The sequence below is a fragment of the Brachyhypopomus gauderio genome, unplaced genomic scaffold, assembly GCF_052324685.1.
Source record: "Brachyhypopomus gauderio isolate BG-103 unplaced genomic scaffold, BGAUD_0.2 sc95, whole genome shotgun sequence".
Classification (NCBI taxonomy): domain Eukaryota; kingdom Metazoa; phylum Chordata; class Actinopteri; order Gymnotiformes; family Hypopomidae; genus Brachyhypopomus; species Brachyhypopomus gauderio.
Genome location: NW_027506916.1, coordinates 799,926 through 820,977, shown reverse-complemented (window position 1 = coordinate 820,977; position 21,052 = coordinate 799,926). Strand labels below are relative to the sequence as shown.

The 21,052-nt window shown below is 46.2% G+C and overlaps 1 protein-coding gene across 1 annotated transcript; it reads left to right on the top strand.

Moving 5' to 3' along the window:
* The first annotated feature begins 909 nt into the window (after window positions 1-909).
* Window positions 910-20,711, top strand: st6gal2b (ST6 beta-galactosamide alpha-2,6-sialyltranferase 2b). Its single transcript, XM_076992637.1, has 7 exons — window positions 910-1,123; window positions 4,149-4,177; window positions 6,417-7,090; window positions 10,423-10,520; window positions 10,619-10,720; window positions 11,125-11,299; window positions 18,998-20,711. Exons 3-7 carry the CDS (start codon window positions 6,463-6,465, stop codon window positions 19,237-19,239), a joined length of 1,245 nt encoding a protein of 414 aa, XP_076848752.1. The 5' UTR covers window positions 910-1,123; window positions 4,149-4,177; window positions 6,417-6,462; the 3' UTR covers window positions 19,240-20,711.
* Window positions 20,712-21,052: the final 341 nt, after the last annotated feature.

Here is a 21,052-nt window from a genome sequence, read left to right as displayed (position 1 = left end):
GTAACCCTAACCCTACCCTAACACTAACCCTACACTAACAGTAACCCTAACCTAACCCTACCCTAACACTAACCCTACACTAACAGTAATCCTAACCCTACTTTAACCCTACCCCTACCCTAACACTACCGCTGACCTCTGACCCACAGCTGCTGACCTCTGACCCAGTCTGGGTAGCAACTTCACACGCACACACACACACACACACATATATATACACCCATACACACATACACGCACACACCACACACGCACGCAAACACATGCATACACACATAGCCTACAGTACACACGCATACACCCACACACACACACACACACACACATACACCCACACACACATACACCCACACACCTTCATCCCAACATAAATTTACTCATATATGTACCCACACAGACAATCTCCCCAAGGAGAGGCCAGAGTTTTTTCTTCTCTATCTGAGTCAGTAAACACATCCACCTGAACAATGAACTGATCACTGGTTCACACCATCACCCCCCACCCCCCCCTCCATCCAGTGGCTGCATGTACATAACAAAGGGTGGCCTAATGGGATGCAAATGTCCCCACAACTGCCCCCTGGTGGAGACAGGTAGAAAAAGTTTGGAATTAAAATGCTGGGAGTCCTAGTGTTAATTTATGATCATTTATGAATACGTTATAACACCAACAAATCAAATCAAATATATTTGTATAGCGCTTCTCACAACACATGTTGTCACAAAGCGCTTTACAAGGTTAACAATCTTGTGGGTCCAAATCCCTGGGTTCAAAACAAGGAGTCACATGATCTGATCGTAAAAACATTCATAAATATGTAAATAAATAAATAAGTAATAAACCTCCTCGCAGTCCACCAATCCGAAGCCTCACCACTCGCTTTAAAAACACCACCCGACACACGCGCTGCGTCAACACCCGCACAGCTCGCGACACAGCGACTCCACACGCACGCGCGCTGCAGGGGCACAAACGCGCTTTCGTTTTAGTTTTTTAAGTTATCCGTAACGTTGTTGTAACGTGATTTCGGTCAGTAGTAAATTTTATAATATTGAGAAAAAAATTACAAACTTCATATTCAGCGCGCTCAGTATAAATGGCCGCGGAGTATTTCGCGCATTGGTGAGTATAGTTGCACTTACATCTCGCACATCTCCTTGATTTGACGATTAAACGTTTAATTGAGGCTAAATCACATACGCATTTCCGTCATGATTCTAGACTTTAGCACAGATTGTACTCTAGCACAGAATGTTTAAATTTTCGACTAAAGCGTTAAGGTATAGAAAGAAAAGAAAAGGTTGGAAAAGCATCTTTAAATAAATACATTTAAACATTTAAAATATATTAAATAGTTATATATATATATATATATATATATATATATATATATATATATATATATATATATATATATATACACTATATATGTAAAGCACATTATATATAATAAGCTTTATATATATATATATATATATATATAGTATAGGAGTAGCTACATATTTACAATATTACTCAAGAAAGTGGGAGATCATCAAACTAATCTCAGGCTTGGCGTTTTATCTTTTTTATCTTATGATGAATCTCATTAAACTTTGTGAGGAGTGAGATTTGTTTGTAATATGATATGTGTAATATGTAATATGTTTCTGCATTTCTTAATGTTTTTTTTTAATTCAACAATAATATTTATATAGTTATTTTATTCAAGTATTACAAAGTGTGTACAGTTGAGCAATACAGTTGTGGGAATCATGGACGTAGTTTTGATTTCATAAGTGGGGGGGACACAACCTGGGGTGGCGAACTGTTGAGCGGGGGGGGGGGGACATGACTTCGTCGCTACTTAAATATTTGGTTTTAACTGTAAAAACTGGGGGGGACCAAAACCGGCTTTTGAAAAAGTGGGGGGGACATGTCCCCCCCGTCCCCCCCCAAAACTACGTCCGTGGTGGGAATTAAAATAACATAAAATAAGATTAAACACGCAGATGTCAGGAACAACTCCAGGCCTATTGCACTTACACCGGTAGTCATGATGAAGTGCTTTGAAAGACTGGTCTCTAAACACCTGAAAGTCTGTCTACCTCCCAACCTGGACCCCCATCTGTTCGCCTATAAGGCAAACCGCTCCACAGAGGACGCCATAAACATCACGCTCCACACTGCGCTGAGTCACCTGGAGCATAGGGGGAGCTATGTGAGAATGCTCTTCCTGGACTTCAGCTCAGCATTCAACCACATCATCCCGAGGATTCTGGTCCACAAACTCACGGCTCTGGGTATCTCCACCCCCACCTGCCAGTGGATACAGAATTTTCTCACAGACCGCCCACAGTCTGTTAAATTAGGCCCCCACCTCTCCTCCACCATCTCACTCAGCACTGGCTCCCCCCAAGGTTGTGTACTGAGCCCTCTCCTGTTCACCCTCTACACCTACGACTGCTCCCCGACTCATCTTTCTAACACCATCATAAAGTTTGCAGATGACACCACCGTGGTCGGGCTCATCTCAGGGGGAGATGAGTCGGATTACAGGGATGAGATAGACCGGCTGTCCAGGTGGTGCTCTGCCAACAACCTGCCACTGAACATTCAAAAAACCAAATAACTAATTCTGGACTTCAGGAAGGGCAGGACTGACCCAGCCCAGCTTCTCATAAACGGAGTCTGCGTTGAAAGGGTCAGCTCCATCAGGTTCCTGGGTGTGCAGATCACTGACAGCCTCTCCTGGTCTGCAAACACAACGGTGGTGAAGAAAGCCCAGCAGTGACTCCACTTCCTGAGAGTGCTCAAGAGGAACAAGATGGAGGAGAAACTGTTGGTGCTCTTTTACAGATCCATCAATGAGAGCATCCTCGTGTATTGCATCACGACATGGTACGGAGGGTGCTCAGCTGCAGATAAAAACGCGCTGCAGAGGGTGATCAACACGGCCCAGGGGATCACTGGTTGCTCCCTGCCCAGCCTGGAGGACTTTGCCACCTCTCGCTACCTCAGCATCACCAAAGACTCATCCCACCCCAGCAATCACCTGTTTGACCTGTTACCCTCAGGCAGACGGTACAGGTTGCACAAAACTCACACAAGTAGGCTCAGGGACAGCTTTTACCCTAGAGCCATCACTGCACTAAACAACATGTAAATAACGGCAATAATGTAAATTCCCAATCCTTGTGCAATACAACCCATGTAAAATACTTCCCGCATGCAATATATGTAACATAACACTGTAAATAGCTTGTGCAATATCCAACATATCACGTAAGCATTCCACTGAACCAGTTGTATATTTGGATCATTCTATGTCATTGAGTGTATTTATTGTCTGTATTGTGTGTATTTATTGTCCCAACAAGCCCCTTGGAGTAGACGCAAATTTCATTATAATGCAAATTATAATGACAATAAAGGCGATTCTGATTCTGATTAGGACTCTGTCCCTCATCACCACGCCCACATTCCAGACATTCATATACTCCGCTGTCACAACACCTCATCGCGAAGTATTGCCAACCATGTTGCGTACCGAGCGTTATCATACCCTGCTGTTTCTCCTGTGTACCGACCTCTGCCTGTTCCCTCGACCCCGTCTTCTGCCTAGCCCTCAGGTACCGTACGGACTCTGCCTTCCCGTTACGACCCCGGACCGGATAGACCACTCTCAACAAACGGCATTAGATCAACTCCGTTTATGCATTAACATCTCGCATTCTCTGGTTGTATCTATCTGCCAAATAAAGAGCACTGCGCTTTTGCACAAGGATCCCTCTCTGTCTCCTCCACTCGTTACAGCAGAACAATTGTCATACAAATGTGTGCTGTTGATAAGATGATACTCATCTTAATTGTTTGGTAATCATAATATCGGGTTTGCTTATTTATTGGGTAGATACCTAATGCAATTATTAACAAGATAAAATAGATATGGAACACAGTATTCAAATAGCATAAATATTTCCCGATCCATCTTCCCAGCCTGGATCTGGTGTTAGTGTTCTTAGCTTGCTGGCTGTATTTGTGTGCTGTGTACTTATTAGGCATAGTTAGTTTCAGTGCAACGTTAATAGTGAAGTGCTAATACAGGTCACAACATGACACAACAACTTGTTAATCCACTTTAACATGACCTCGTATGTGTTTTCAGAGCCCAGAGTCACCATGGAGAAGGCTAAGGTGAGCCCACCTGTTCATCCTGAACTACGGCATTAACGTAAAAGTGCCCCACACTACAGTAGTGGCACCTGGTGGAGGGGTACTGGTCTGTGGTGGAGGGGTACTGGTGGAGGGGTACTGGTCTGTGGTGGAGGGGTACAGGTCTGTGGTGAGGGGTACTGGTCTGTGGTGGAGGGGTACTGGTCTGTGGTGGAGGGGTACTGGTCTGTGGTGGAGGGGTACTGGTGGAGGGGTACTGGTGGAGGGGTACTGGTCTATGGTGGAGGTGTACTGGTCTGTGGTGGAGGGGTACAGGTCTGTGGTGAGGGGTACTGGTCTGTGGTGGAGGGGTACAGGTCTGTGGTGAGGGGTACTGGTCTGTGGTGGAGGGGTACAGGTCTGTGGTGGAGGGGTACTGGTCTGTGGTGAGGGGTACTGGTCTGTGGTGGAGGTGTACTGGTCTGTGGTGGAGGGGTACTGGTCTGTGGTGGAGGTGTACTGGTCTGTGGTGGAGGGGTACTGGTCTGTGGTGGTCCCAAAACACCATCTGCCAACCACACACGTGTAACAAATGTATAAACTCTTATCACCTCTGGTACTCAATGCTGTAATGTAAAATGCAGCACCTCCCTTAAACAAACAACCTTTTTCTGAGGACACATAAACACACAAAACAACACACTTCACAGTTTTGACAGACGGAGAATAGTCAGTGATCTTGTCTCTGTGAGTTCAGGCCTTTGTTTTAGAAACAGACACACAGATAAGATCAGGGCAGGTTTCGCTGTATGTATACTGATGAATAGAACAACCTCACTAACACCTGCAGGGAAGCCAGTGTGTTGGGCACGTATCTGCCCACATCGCCATGGTGATGCCAGCCACCCTGTGTGTTGTGCCTGGTTCAGCCTCCGTGTGTGTGCTGAGCTGTTTTATTGGTTGTTGCTGCATAAATACAAGTTGCACATCACTGCTAAAGTCTGAAGACTCACTGGTCACAGGAATCGTTACCACAGTTTGGTAGGTGTGTCTCCATGGGAAACAGATGGTGCAGCTGTATAAACAAAAGACACAAAAACCACAAAGGGTGTAAAGTACAGAGTTTACAGATGGGACTGTTTACAGTTTACAGATGGGACTGATTCTGAGTGTTTCAGCTTTTGAGTGATTAACATGGTTCTGCTGGATTGAACCATTGTACAAGATGGTAGAAACCCAGCATTCAATTTTTTATATGAACACAGAGGTGTGTACAGCACAGGTGTACTGGACATAAACACAGGTGTGTACAGCACAGGTGTATTGGACATAAACACAGGTGTGTACAGCACAGGTGTACTGGACATCAACACAGGTGTATTGGACATAAACAGTTGTGTATGGAAATATAATTTAGTTGGCTTCAGGATCTGTTCCTATGTTGCCAGTTTACTTTACCACTGATCTCCACTGTGGCATGTGTCTGACTATATGTCCAGGGCTGGAGTGTGTCTGATTACATGTCTGATTACATGTCCTTAATCTGAATTTGAAATGTCACTGTACTCTCAGTGCAGTTTCAGTGTTTCTCTGGTTCCTTTTGTGCCGATACACTCCTCTGAGATCTTCCCCTTCTGGCTTCTGCACAGACGAATCTCTCATACCCCCGAACGTGCCCCATTCAAATCAAAGCACCGCCACGTCAACGGCTCGGCCCCAGCCGTCTGCACACGTCTACTCACGTCTGTTTTTTCAACCTTTATCTGTGTCTGTTCTGTGCTGGAGCTGCTGTATCAGCTGAATTCCCCCAGTGGGGATCCATAAAGGAGTCGTATCTAAATGTGAACGTACACCTGGCAGCTGTAGCTGTCTGTGCTCTGTTCTAGACCAGCGCTGTTGCATTATGGGTAAGGAGAGGGCCAGGCCTGTTGTTGGCTTGCCGAGGCAGTCTCTCCCTCCCTGGAATGTGGGAGTGTGTGGAGAACTAGAGGGTTCCTGCTCTCCTGCTAGAACACCTGTCACTTTGAGCCCTTTGACTTCTTTCAGGTGTCTGTTTCTTTCAGTTGCTGCCAGGTGGTTTCCATTAGCCACCATTTTACCGTCGTTTCATTGGCACACGGTTTGACCCACAGCGATTGGGTTAATCAGCTCACTGGGCTGTTCTGTCATGGTTTGAGGGGGATTTTGGGTTACTAGTCTGACAGGGGTGTATCTCACCAGAATGACGGCAGACCTGAGGATACAACTGAAACCATCTTCTCCCTCTTCCCTCTCTGTGCAGCTCTGGCTGAACTGAGCGTGTGCGCCTCGCGGGAGGGGGGGGGACCATGAAGCTCCAGCTGGTTTTGTTTGGTGTGGTGAGCTACACCCTGCTCCTCTTTTTCTACATTTCCTGGGGCGTGGACTCTGCCAAGCGCACCGCTGTGGTTCAGCTCGGCACCAGGACCTTAACGACAGGACAGAAGAATGCCAGCGGAGCCCAGTGGTGGGAGGAGAGAAACAGACGCCCTGCCCCCATAGTGCCGCATCCAACCCGCAGGAAGATGTTGGATGCATCCAACAAGGGAGGGCTGAGGTTCAGGAGGCCCTTAGACTTTGAGAACTTCTCAGAGGGAAACAAGGCGGTGCAGGGTCTGTGGAGTGGGCAGGCGTCCTCCCACATGCTGAGCCATCGACTGCAGAGAGCCAAGAACGGTTATATGAACGTCAGCGTGCACAACGTCACCTACGCGGGTCAGCGGCGGGAACCGCAGGGAGCGCAGGACGTTCTGTGTCAGCTAAAGCAGCAGAAGCTCAGGACCGTGGACGGGACCGAGGAGCCTTTCTCCAGACTGGGCTGGCGGCAGCTGGTTCCGGTTCGAGCCCTGCAGCAGCTCGCTGGCGCCCCCTTCAGGACGTGCGCCGTCGTCTCCTCTGCCGGGGCCTTGCTCAGATCATCGCTGGGGAAAGAGATCGGTGAGTGTTTGGGTAGGAACCAAGACATGAATGTTAGCTTAGATAGGTACACCACATACTGTAGATGTGAGATACTCGAGCTCCTTTATGGTGAGATGTATCTATTTATCCGAGTTGGGAGTTACTTGCAATGTTTTCGCTGTACCTCTCCTTTACATATACTCCATTCACTCATTCACCCGCTAACATCCACCCTCTTCCTGATTCGTCCTTGATCTTATCTGTTGAACATGACACACAAGGTATGAGTGTGTGTCATACAGAACGTTAATTAGAATATCATTTCATTTTAAGACAAGAGTGTATCATAAATGTCATTACAACAGCAGTCTCATTCATTTATAAAAATCTTGTAAACCACAAAAAGTACCACACCTCTGTAAAGATCAGAGGCAGGGGTGATGCAAACACAAGATGATGAATATTTATTAAAAAGTAAATAACATAACACAACACTACAACATAGGAGGCTAAAAGGGACTACATTAATTAATAAACGGGTAATATAGTTAGGAAGGAATACGTAACAACTAAAGAAAGACGACAGGTACGGGATCATAACAAAACCAACGTATGAATAAAGGTAAAAGGGAGAACCATTAAACAACGAGGGAAGCAGCGAGTAACGGGAGAGAAACGAAACCAGATAACGGACGAGAGACTTAACTCGACTACAACTGAACATGACGAGGGAAAAGACTACAATCTAACACAATGAAGGAAAACAAAACCGAATATGCAAACTAGATACAGAGGAGTACAACCGGAGATTAACATAAGCGATAGGGAAAACAAATCACAGTACAAATGACAAATGAGACAGGCAACACGGAGGGATAGTCATAGAAGTGGTCCTAGGACTGTCCCTTGTGGGACACCATATTTAACCTGCACAGATTTAGAGGTTTTATTATTAACACTTACACACTGGTCGGTCAAATACGATCTAAACCAGGAGAGTGCAACTCCTTTAATACCTACTGTGTTTTCTAGCCTATCCTAACAGCTCCTGAGACAATCCTAACAGCTCCTGAGACAATCCTAACACCTAACAGCATGATGCACCATGCTAGCAGACAGAGGGCACAGGGAACGACATAACCAAGGGCACCAGAGAATACAGAAATGTAGTATACAGAAATGTAGTATACAGAAACATAGTATACAGAAACTCCCAGGAACAGCATATGCAATCTCTGTCCAGAAGAGTGCAATCCTGGGAACAGTACAGAAGAGTATTGTTCTGGGAACAGTCCAGAAGAGTGCAGTCCTGGGAGCTGCCCAGAATAATACTGTTCTGGGAACAGTTCAGAAGAGCAAAGTCCTGGGAACAGTCCAGAAGAGTACTGTTCTGGGAAGGGTGCAGTCCTGGTAACAGCTGAGATACCACACAGGACCCTCAAGCTCCCAGACCTCTGAGCTGAGCTTAAGGGAAAAAGAGATGAGAGGGGGGGTTTAGTTCATATATACACTTTTAGTGGAGAGATGCCAGAAACAGCCATGTGAGAGAATACGATACAGGACTGTTAACATTGCTTACTTAAGCCTGGTTTATACTTGACGCGCCGCGAGAGGCGCAAGGGTCCGCGCGGCGAAAATGACGTAATCGCTGAGGCTCCGCCCGTGCGCGAGGGCCGTCGTGCACCTCTTGAATTTTGTAACTTCGCGCGTGCGCCGCGCTTCAGCGCGATCGACAAAGTCATGTTTGCAGGGTTCATACACCTAAACAAGGTGGAATTAAAGCACTTGTACGGCACTTTCAAGGTCCATTTCAATATTTTCCAGCACGATAAACATAATTAAGTTAAATATTAGGGGTGGGCATAGATTAATTTTTTTTATCTAGATTAATCTCACTGAAATCTTGAAATTAATCTAGATTAATCTATATTAAAATGGCTCATATGCGTGCTACCCAAGTAATGACTAAAAGTCAGTTTTTGAGATAGGGTTTCTTAATACAGAGGGTGCATTAGACCAGGGGCTCATCTCCTGTTTCCAAAATGCATCAATGACTGCTTGAGAAAGCTGTTCTACTTTGATATTTGAAGAAAAACATACTCAATAAAATGTAGGCTACTTGTGTTCAACGGTTTATTCAGTTAAACATGAATTTGTAAGCCTACATACTGTACATTAAATAACATGTTTATTCAGCTAAACATGATATTTGAAATGTAAGCCAACATTTAGTACATTTAACCTCACGGACGTAATTTTCAAAAGTCAGTTTTGGTCCTCTGCAGTTTTAACGGTTAAAAAGAAATATTTAAATAGCGACGAATCTAGCGCTAGGACCATGCAGAAAACGACCGCTCCGAGCTCCGCTCCGGTAACACTTTACGTTCCTAAAATGAATTTTCCATGAAGCAAACCTGGCGACTTCGTGGCTGCATCCATGTAAAAACACGTACGATTTGTAATTCACAGGTTTAAAAACTCGTTCTCGCCCCCTACTGTGCAATCTGGTTAGGAATACAGCCGAGCTAAACTATCAAGTTGAAAGTCATAGTTTGTTTACCCATTTTGACCCAGTTCCCAACCCAACTTTAAGAATAGATTAACGGCGATAATTTTTATATCGCCCGATAAGAGTATCAAATTAACGACCGCCGTTAACGGCCCACCACTAATATTACTACATATACTCGAAATGATTCGAAATAATTCGCTTTTTTATCACATTATTTAATGGTTGTTTATTTTCAAAACGCCCAATCTTAACGTCTTCACGTTCTCTCATGTTTCGTCCTGGAATTACAAGAGGCTCGTATTTGTTAACGTAATTTCAACATTTTAATGTACTTTAGCCTAAATTCCAGCACTTTTCAAACCTGAAACACAAAGCAACATCAAAATGCGTCAGTTAAATGTTCATTCCCTTTTTTTTGAGGGGTGTTTCTTTATACTACCACATATCGTTTCGGACAACATTGCAAAGTCATATTTATGTTTGATGCCTGGTGTATATATACGGTCTCTGGTCAGGTAAAAATGTTCTTTCACCGGTTTTGCAGGGGTTTTTTATTCTCCACTGCCACCTATCGCCACCTATCGTTTCGGAGAACACTGCAGCGACGCTCGCGACGTTCACGAAAGCTACACCGCTCGCGCAGGGTCGCGCGAGGTGGGCGGAGTCGCGCGCTACGGTCGCTCGCGAAAGTATAAACCAGGCTTTACTTTTTTCAAGTGTTTCAGTTGATTATCCGTTCACAGTTTTAGGTACAAAAAGTGATAAACAGAGAAGAACAAATGTGTGGGATATATTTGTCACTCTTAGTTCATGAGTTTGATCGACATTTTGGGATAACAAGACACCATTGTTCCAATAGATTCCCATGATGCAGTGCTGCGTTTCAATGCTGCTCCAACGAAGGGCTTTGAGTACCACGTAGGCAGCAAGACCACCATCCGCATCATCAATTCACAGGTGGGTCTTGAGCAAGCACACACACAAACACACAGGTATATGCTCCTTCACTAACTCACAACTGTTATAATTGAACTCCTTTCCCATACCCCATACAGGTACTGGCTGACCCACGTCATCATTTTGCCAACAGTTCTCTCTATAATGATTGTACACTGCTGGCATGGGACCCTAGTTCATACTCTGCTGACCTGGAGAAGGTGAGACCCATCTAACTCTGGTTCAGGTGGCCTTCCTCTGATTCTGGTGGCCTTCTCCTGGTTCTGGTGGCCTTGTTCTGGTTCTGGTGGCCTTCTCCTGGTTCTGGTGGCCTTCCTCTGATTCTGGTGGCCTTGTTCTGGTTCTGGTGGCCTTGTTCTGGTTCTGGTGGCCTTCTCCTGGTTTTGGTGACTTTTCCCTGGTTTTCATCTCTCTGGTCTAATCAGCTGGGCTACTCAAGTCTTGCCTGAGTGAGGGTTATGACACATGCCTTCATGTGCCTTCACACACGCTGCTACAGATCACCACTACCGTAGATAACACGCTGGCCCCTACATCACAAGATGCCACAGTAACGTCGGCCAGTTCAACACGCATGACTTCTGCCCTCTCTTGTGCCTCTCAGTGGTACAGCAAGCCAGACTATGATCTGTTCACGGCCTACGCAAAGCGCAGGAAGAGATCACCTTCACAGCCCTTCTACATCCTGCACCCGGCCTTCATCTGGCGTCTGTGGGACGTGCTTCAGAACAACACAGACGAGAAAATACAGGCCAACCCCCCATCCTCTGGCTTCATAGGTGTGAGTCGCACGCAAGCACAGGAAACACATCACCCTATGGGGCAGTTATGGTCTGGTGGTTAGGGAGCTGGTCTTGTGACCAGAGGGTTGTGGGTTCAATTCCCAGCTTCCCAACTGGGTTCCCAACTGCTTGCTTGCCCACCACTCTGGGCATGTGTGCACCACAGCCCCCTAGTAATCACTAGTGTGTGTGTGCAACACATGCGGGAGCACGACTGAAGCCAGCAGTCTTTGACCCCCCCCCCCCCCCCCCAATTCCTGGTTTTACTGGTCCTCATGTACTTGTGTGCATGCAGCTGTGTGTGTGTGTGTGTGTGTGTGTGTTTGTGTCTGGGTGAGGGTGTGTGTGCATGCAGCTGTGTGTGTGTGTGTGTGTGTGTGTGTGTGTGTGTGTGTGTGTGTCCGAGTCAGGGTGTGTGTGTGTGTGTGTGTGTGTGTGTGTGTGTGTGTGTGTGTGCAGGTTTGAGCTTGTTTAGCACAGCTGGTCACACCAGCCCTTCAGTATCTGGTTTGTCAAAGTCAAAGTCAAATTTATTTATATAGCGCTTTTCACAACACACGTTGTCACAAAGCAGCTTTACAATCATATGGGTCCAGATCCCTAATGAGTAAGCCAAAGGCGACAGTGGCGAGGAAAAACTCCCTAGATGGTGGGGATTAGGAAGAAACCTCGGGAGGACCAAGACTCAAAAGGGAACCCATCCTCCATTGGGCGGTCCGTTAACACAAGTCCGTGGTCGCAGGGTGGTTTCAAAGTTCCACAGCAACAGTCAAGGCTCCTGTTCCCCGGCCAAGCAGCTTCAGTCCCCTCGGTGCAGGCGGTGGGCCTCAGGCGGGCCAGCACCAGCACGACCCTCTGTGGCAACGGCTCATCCAACCCCGGCATCAGCACATCCACCGACAAGCCAGACCATCCCCCAGGTGCCTGCAGGTGCCTGTATCCAATCGTCTTGGGTAGAGCCATGCAAGAAGATAGATAATACAGACTGAGTGGACATGAATTTAAACCACCGTTGATTTAAATGTACGTAGCTCACGTGTCAGTGATGAGCATGTGGCTCCGGCAGGCTAATCTATAGCAGCATAACTAAAGGGAGGGGTTCAGAGGTGACTACAGGCATGAGGGCTCACTGAGACATTGCTTTCCAGCCAAGTCATTGTCACAAGTAGAGTGATGCCATGACACAACTGCATGACAGCATCAACATCTCAGATTACCAGAAATCTCAACGTCTGGGGGCCCCCCAGCCCCTACACCTTACAAGGGGAATATTAGCTGAAGGCTTGATTAAATAGGTGAGTCTTCAGTCTAGATTTAAAGATTGGAACTGTGTCAGAATCTCGGATTGGAGCTGGAAGGCTATTCCATAATTGAGGGGCTTTAAAAGAGAAAGCTCTGCCTCCGGCTGTAGTCTTACAAATTTTTGGAACTAGGAGAAATCCAGCATTTTGGGAGCGCAAAGGGTGAGATGGGTTGTAGTAAGCAATGAGTTCACTCAGATATTGTGGGGCGAGACCATTTAACGCCTTATAGGTTAACGGAAGAACTTTAAATTCAATGCGATATTTAATCGGAAGCCAGTGTAATGCGGCGAGAGTGGGACTAATATGATCAAATTTCCTGGCCTTAGTTAGGACTCGAGCTGCAGCATTTTGTACAAGTTGTAGCTTCTTTATGGACTGTTTAGAGGATCCAATTAGAAGACTATTACAGTAGTCCAAACTCGACGAGACAAAAGCATGGACCAGTTTCTCTGCGTCAGCTAATGAAAGTAAGTGTCTCAGCTTGGCAATATTACGTAAATGGAAAAAGGCACCCTTAGTGACATTGCATACATGTCTGTCAAATGAAAGATCAGAATCAATAGTGACACCTAAACTTTTTGCAGTAGATTTAGGTGTTACTGAAAAACCATCTAGGGTAAGGGGAATATCAGCCCAATTGCTTCTAGCAGCTTTAGGCCCAAGAATCAGCACCTCAGTCTTGTCAGAATTCAGTTGAAGAAAATTAGATGCCATCCAGTTTTTAATGTCCTGGACGCAGTTCTCAATCTTGCGAGTTGTAGTGATATCATCTGGATTAGAAGATATATACAACTGAGTATCATCTGCGTAGCAATGGAAGCTAATACCATGCCTACGAATGATAGTGCCCAGTGGTAGCATATATAATGAGAATAATATGGGGCCCAGTACAGATCCTTGTGGGATACCATACTTTACTTTAGAATGCTCTGAGCATTCATTATTTACTAGTACAAATTGGTAACGATCTGTCAGGTAGGACCTGAACCAGGAGAGTGCTTGACCTCTTATGCCAATGAGTGTCTCCAGCCTAGTAAGTAGAATATTATGGTCAATGGTGTCAAAAGCAGCACTGAGGTCTAGCAGTATGAGAAAAGAATCAGAGGATTCTTTAATTATCCTTCTTTATCAGAGGATATTAAGAGATCATTCAGTACTTTAGTTAGTGCTGTTTCAGTGCTGTGATGAGCTCTAAATCCAGACTGAAATAACTCTAAAACATGGTCTGTCTGTAAGAAGGAAGAGAGTTGAGAAGAAACTACTTTCTCTAAAAATTTGGATATGAATGACAGATTAGAAATTGGCCTATAGTTGGACAGTTCCTGGGGGTTAAGACCAGGTTTTTTAATTAGCGGCTTGATGACCGCAAGTTTAAATGATCTGGGCACATAGCCCAGGCTCAGAGAATAGTTTATTATAGTAAGCAACGGTTCTACATTGCTATGCAGTAATTCTTTAAGTAGATGGGTTGGTACAGCATCTAGTATGCATGTGGAGGGTTTAGCAGATTTCACCAGTGAAATAAGCTCCTCACGACCAATTGGGGAGAAGGACTCTAACAGGGCATCAGAGCTGACCAGACAGCTGTCAAGGTGCATTGGCATGTTGACAGGCTCTGAGATAGCACTAATTTTTTCCCTAATTTTATCAATCTTATCATTAAAGAACTTCATAAAATTGTTACTGCTACACTCTAGTGGAATTAGATAATTGATTTGTTCGTGACTCCTCGTAAGGCTGGAAACAGTTTTAAAAAGGAGTCCTGAATTGTTTTTATGTTTTTCTATTAAGGCCGATAAGTATAAGGACTTTGCCGTATTGAGGGCATGCTTATATTCAATAAGGCTGCTTTTCCATGATAGTCTATACACTTCTAACTTCATATTTCGCCATTTACGTTCCAGGATCCGCGCGGCTCGTTTGAGGCTACGCGTGTGCTCATTGTACCATGGCGCTATTCTTCTCTCCGTGGCTCTCTTATATCGTAGTGGTGCAACTTTGTCTAAAGCTGTACGAAGGGAAGTCTCGACGTGCTCGGTGAAACGCTCTAGTCCTTCCGGAGCTACAAGTGGATCAGTGTTTGTCAGACCCGGTAAAATATCAGTGAGCGCGGCTATGGTGCTGGGTGTTATAGCTCGTTTAATTTGGTAGCGGGGTGGTCGATGAACACAGTCAGTTAAACACAACTCGTACGTTATGAGGCTGTGGTCAGAAACAGCCTCACTCTGAGGAAGAATTGCTAAACTGGATATGTCAATACCAAATGACAAGACCAAGTCTAAAGTATGACTACAGTTATGCGTAGGACCCACCACATTCTGAGTGATACCCATTGAATCAAGAATTGCTTGAAAATGAATGCTAAAAGAGTCACATAGATTTTCAAAATGGATATTAAAATCACCAACTATAATCACCTTATCGGCTGATAGCACTACATGAGACAGGAAGTCTGAAAACTCCTGCAAGAACTCAGAGTATGAACCAGGGGGGCGGTAAATAGTAATTAACATAAACGACTGCGACGCTGTTTGTGTTTAGGTCAGACTGCTGAGCTACATTTACACTTCCTTCTGAAGTTTGCATAGTAGAGACTCTTACATTGCACACATACTCACACACATACAGTATTAACAAGTACCAGCGCACACACACTCAGGTCACACACATACACACACAAACACATTTGTACGATGGCAAACATTTTTGGTTCGTGACGTTACTATTTCAGCGGTAGGACACGGACCTGCTGCACTGACCTCTCATTTTTGCGTATTAGAGAGGATGTCAAATTCATGCATGTCAGTTTCAGCCATTATCTTGCAGTGTGCAGTGTGCTCGTGAGTTTTTAGTTTTAATCTGTTCAGCAGGTTTGTTTGTGAGATTAACTGGGTCAAATGCTGAATTATATGATTTGACTTTATGTCAATAAGTCCAGGGGTTGGATTACATTGCTAAGAGGAAGAAATCTGTACTAATGAATTTGAATTTTATATTCTCTCTTCAAATGACATGATTCACAAACCCTCTAATATTTCTGATATATCTTGGTGTCTAATCGCCAGCAGACACAGTGAACGCACACGCAGACTGTATGTACATGTCCTGTATTAGGTGGGGTTCTGTGTTAGGTGGTGTTCTGTGTTAGCTGGTGCCCTGTGTTAGATGGGGTTCTATGTTAGCTGGTGTCCTGTGTTAGATGGGGTTCTGTGTTAGGTGGTGTCCTGTATTAGGTGGGGTTCTGTGTTAGGTGGTGTCCTGTGTTAGGTGGTGTCCTGTATTAGGTGGGGTTCTGTGTTAGGTGGTGTCCTGTATTAGGTGGGGTTCTGTGTTAGGTGGTGTCAGGTGTTAGGTGGTGTCCTGTATTAGGTGGGGTTCTGTGTTAGGTGGTGTCCTGTATTAGGTGGGGTTCTGTGTTAGGTGGTGTCCTGTGTTAGGTGGTGTCCTGTGTTAGGTGGTGTTCTGTGTTAGGTGGTGTTCTGTGTTGGGTGGTGTCCTGTGTTAGGTGGTGTCCTGTGTTAGCTGGTGTCCTGTGTTGGGTGGTGTCCTGTGTTAGCTGGTGTCCTGTGTTAGGTGGTGTCCTGTGTTGGGTGGTGTCCTGTGTTAGGTGGTGTCCTGTGTTAGGTGGGGTTCTGTGTTAGGTGATGTCCTGTGTTGGGTGGTGTCCTGTATTAGGTGGTGTCCTGTATTAGGTGGGGTTCTGTGTTAGGTGGTGTCCTGTGTTAGGTGGTGTCCTGTGTTAGGTGGGGTTCTGTGTTAGGTGGTGTCCTATGTTAGGTGGGGTTCTCTTCTGTGTAATGTGGTGTTCTGTGTTAGGTGGTGTCCTATGTTAGGTGGGGTTCTGTGTTAGCTGGTGTCCTGTGTTAGATGGGGTTCTATGTTAGCTGGTGTCCTGTATTAGGTGGGGTTCTGTGTTAGGTGGTGTCCTGTATTAGGTGGGGTTCTGTGTTAGGTGGTGTCCTTTGTTAGGTGGTGTTCTGTGTTAGGTGGGGTTCCGTGTTAGGTGGTGTCCTTTGTTAAGTGGTGTCCTGTGTTAGGTGGTGTCCTGTGTTAGGTGGGGTTCTGTGTTAGGTGGGGTTCTGTGTTAGGTGGTGTTCTGTGTTAGGTGGGGTTCTGTATTAGGTGGTGTCCTGTGTTAGGTGGTCTTCTGTGTTAGGTGGGGTTCTGTGTTAGGTGGTGTCCTGTGTTAGGTGGGGTTCAGTGTTGGGTGGTGTCCTGTGTTAGGTGGGGTTCAGTGTTGGGTGGTGTCCTGTGTTAGGTGGTGTCCTGTGTTAGGTGGGGTTCTGTGTTAGGTGGGGTTCTGTGTTAGGTGGTGTCCTGTGTTAGGTGATGTCCTGTGTTAGGTGGTGTCCTGTGTTAGGTGGGGTTCTGTGTTAGGTGGTGTCCTGTGTTAGGTGGGGTTCAGTGTTGGGTGGTGTCCTGTGTTAGGTGGTGTCCTGTGTTAGGTGGTGTTCTGTGTTAGGTGGGGTTCTGTGTTAGGTGGTGTCCTGTGTTAGGTGGTGTTCTGTGTTAGGTGGGGTTCTGTGTTAGGTGGTGTCCTGTGTTAGGTGATGTCCTGTGTTAGGTGGTGTCCTGTGTTAGGTGGTGTCCTGTGTTAGGTGGGGTTCTGTGTTAGGTGGTGTCCTGTGTTAGGTGGTGTCCTGTGTTGGGTGGGGTTCTGTGTTAGGTGGTGTCCTGTGTTGGGTGGGGTTCTGTGTTAGGTGGGGTTCAGTGTTGGGTGGTGTCCTGTATGTTGGGTGGGGTTCTGTGTTAGGTGGTGTCCTGTGTTGGGTGGGGTTCAGTGTTGGGTGGGGTTCAGTGTTGGGTGGTGTCCTGTATTAGGTGGTGTCCTGTGTTGGGTGGGGTTCTGTGTTAGGTGGTGTCCTGTGTTGGGTGGGGTTCTGTGTTAGGTGGTGTCCTGTGTTAGGTGGTGTCCTGTGTTGGGTGGGGTTCTGTGTTAGGTGGTGTCCTGTGTTAGGTGGGGTTCTGTGTTAGGTGGTGTCCTGTGTTAGGTGGTGTCCTGTGTTGGGTGGGGTTCTGTGTTAGGTGGTGTCCTGTGTTAGGTGGTGTCCTGTGTTGGGTGGGGTTCTGTGTTAGCTGGTGTCCTGTGTTGGGTGGTGTCCTGTGTTAGGTGGTGTCCTGTGTTGGGTGGTGTCCTGTGTTAGGTGGTGTCCTGTGTTAGGTGGGGTTCTGTGTTAGGTGATGTCCTGTGTTGGGTGGTGTCCTGTATTAGGTGGGGTTCTGTGTTAGGTGGTGTCCTGTGTTAGGTGGTGTCCTGTGTTAGGTGGGGTTCTGTGTTAGGTGGTGTCCTATGTTAGGTGGGGTTCTCTTCTGTGTAATGTGGTGTTCTGTGTTAGGTGGTGTCCTATGTTAGGTGGGGTTCTGTGTTAGCTGGTGTCCTGTGTTAGATGGGGTTCTATGTTAGCTGGTGTCCTGTATTAGGTGGGGTTCTGTGTTAGGTGGTGTCCTGTATTAGGTGGGGTTCTGTGTTAGGTGGTGTCCTTTGTTAGGTGGTGTTCTGTGTTAGGTGGGGTTCCGTGTTAGGTGGTGTCCTTTGTTAAGTGGTGTCCTGTGTTAGGTGGTGTCCTGTGTTAGGTGGGGTTCTGTGTTAGGTGGTGTTCTGTGTTAGGTGGTGTTCTGTGTTAGGTGGGGTTCTGTGTTAGGTGGTGTCCTGTGTTAGGTGGTCTTCTGTGTTAGGTGGGGTTCTGTTAGGTGGTGTCCTGTGTTAGGTGGGGTTCAGTGTTGGGTGGTGTCCTGTGTTAGGTGGTGTCCTGTGTTAGGTGGGGTTCTGTGTTAGGTGGGGTTCTGTGTTAGGTGGTGTCCTGTGTTAGGTGATGTCCTGTGTTAGGTGGTGTCCTGTGTTAGGTGGTGTCCTGTGTTGGGTGGGGTTCTGTGTTAGGTGGTGTCCTGTGTTGGGTGGGGTTCTGTGTTGGGTGGTGTCCTGTGTTAGGTGGGGTTCTGTGTTAGGTGGTGTCCTGTGTTAGGTGGTGTCCTGTGTTAGGTGATGTCCTGTGTTAGGTGGTGTCCTGTGTTAGGTGGGGTTCTGTGTTAGGTGGGGTTCTGTGTTAGGTGGGGTTCTGTGTTAGGTGATGTCCTGTGTTAGGTGATGTCCTGTGTTGGGTGGGGTTCTGTGTTAGGTGGTGTCCTGTGTTGGGTGGGGTCCAGTGTTGGGTGGGATTCAGTGTTGGGTGGGATTCAGTGTTGGGTGGTGTCCTGTGTTGGGTGGGGTTCAGTGTTGGGTGGGGTTCTGTGTTAGGTGGTGTCCTGTGTTGGGTGGGGTTCAATGTTGGGTGGTGTTTGTCTGTGAGAGAGCGATTTGTCCACATTTCTTTTTCTCATGCAGTAACTAGTCCAGACAACGAACATCAGAATTAAAATGTTCATGTATGTCGTATTTCTGGTTCTGTTTCAGGAATTGTTGTAATGCTCAGTCTGTGTGAGCAGGTCGATGTGTATGAGTTCATCCCCTCCAAGAAACACACACCACTGTGTCACTACTATGAACACTACCGTGACGTGGCTTGTACGCTGGGAGCCTATCACCCTCTACTCTACGAGAAACTCCTGGTCAGAAGAATGACCTCCACGTCCATGGACAACCTTTCCAAGGAGGGCAAGGCCGTCCTGTCAGGGTTTAGTCAGATCACCTGCTAGTCTCCAAGTTCCAGAGTGTTTGCTACACGCATAGACTAAACCCCTCTGGACAGAGTGGAGAATCACCAAACCACTCGTATACGTGTTCTCATAGACTAAACCCCTCTGGACAGAGTGGAGAATCACCAAACCACCCGTATACGTGTTCTCATAGACTAAACCCCTCTGGACAGAGTGGAGAATCACACACGTGTTCTTATATCACATACTGTACGTGTTCTTATAACTAGGCCACATGTTCAGCTGCACACACTGTGATGGGTTCATCATACACACGACTTGCACAGCCGTGTCTGTATGACAGCTGGATGGCTGTTGTACTCTGTTTATTAAACTAGGATTCTGGCCCAAAGTGAGTGTACGCTGATCGTTCTAGTCTGTCTCCATTGTTAACAAGCTGCTGTCAGTAAACTACATGCTGGTAGTCTGGACATCAGCTCAGCTGCTGAGTAGTTAGTGCTTTCTCAGGGGGCGTTTCCTTCTCTTCCGGGTCAGCTGGCTCTCTCGGGGGGCGTTTCCTTCACTTCCGGGTCAGCTGGCTCTCTCAGGGGGCGTTTCCTTCTCTTTCGGGTCAGCTGGCTCTCTCGGGGGGCGTTTCCTTCACTTCCGGGTCAGCTGGCTCTCTCGGGGGGCGTTTCCTTCACTTCCAGGTCAGCTGGCTCTCTCAGGGGGCGTTTCCTTCTCTTCCGGGTCAGCTGGCTCTCTCAGGGGGCGTTTCCTTCTTTTCCGGGTCAGCTGGCTCTCTCGGGGGGCGTTTCCTTCACTTCCGGGTCAGCTGGCTCTCTCAGGGGGCGTTTCCTTCTCTTTCGGGTCAGCTGGCTCTCTCAGGGGGCGTTTTGAAAGGTACACTCTGACTAAAAGGCTTTTCCTCTAGATGCGTGTGTCCCCGTCTGGGTCCTGAACACTTGTGCAACAGAAGCTTTACTAAATCTGGCAATTCCCTTCATCCTGACCGTCATTTTAAAGCACCATCACATGCATCATGTTTTAATAGTCTAACCACAGAAGGTAAAGAGAGCTGAGCTGTGCCGCTGAGCTGTAGTAATGTCATACTCAGTGTTATGTGAGTGTTATGTAGCACCAAGTAACCTTTCACCACTTCACCTCTTCTCTTCTTTCACTTCTTCTTCACCTCTTCTCTTCTCATTGCTGGTAGATGATTGTGAAGAGGTCCTGATCTTTCTTATGTCTCCCTCTCTGTTTTATTCACCCAGAGCTTTTAAAGTCTTGTGTTTTTGAGTTTTCCATATAAGCAAGCATGACTTTTCAAGTTATTCTTTGCAAAGAAAAACTGAGATTGAATCAGATTGCCTGTTGTTGTTTTTCTTCTTGAGATGTTGTTGTTGTTGTTGTTGTTGTTGGTGGCGGTGGTGTTGTTTTACATTGCACTGGTAAAACAAAACTTTTTATGTATTGCTTTACTAAGACTAAGATTGGACCATATTTTAATAATAATAAAATAATAATAAAAGTCAATGATTTTTATCAAATTACTTTTTCTACTTGAATCAGATGATTTATTGCACACTAACTTCATTTAATGTGAATGTTTTTTGCAAATTATTATTGTTTTATATAATGCGTATTTACCGTACGTTTATGTAAATCATATGCAAATAATGCATGTGGTACGCTGTCATAAAGGGCCAGGCTGGTGTTGTGCGCCAGGTCTACTGCCATCTTCTGGTGAAATCTAAAATAGCAGTTATTTTATGCTGTGCTGGCGTAGTATTGACTTTATTATAGAGGCTGCGCGGCCTCTGCTAAACTCAGCTGGTGGGGCTTCATAATAGCTTATAGCATTCAAAAGATC

Bases quoted from the DNA above. Each gene is read 5' to 3' on its own strand.
- st6gal2b (XM_076992637.1), top strand. From the start codon at position 6,463: ATGAAGCTCCAGCTGGTTTTGTTTGGTGTGGTGAGCTACACCCTGCTC. The intron at 10,521-10,618 runs GTGGGTCTTGAG...TACCCCATACAG, and splicing joins TCCGCATCATCAATTCACAG to GTACTGGCTGACCCACGTCA. The intron at 11,300-18,997 runs GTGTGAGTCGCA...GTTCTGTTTCAG, and splicing joins CCCATCCTCTGGCTTCATAG to GAATTGTTGTAATGCTCAGT.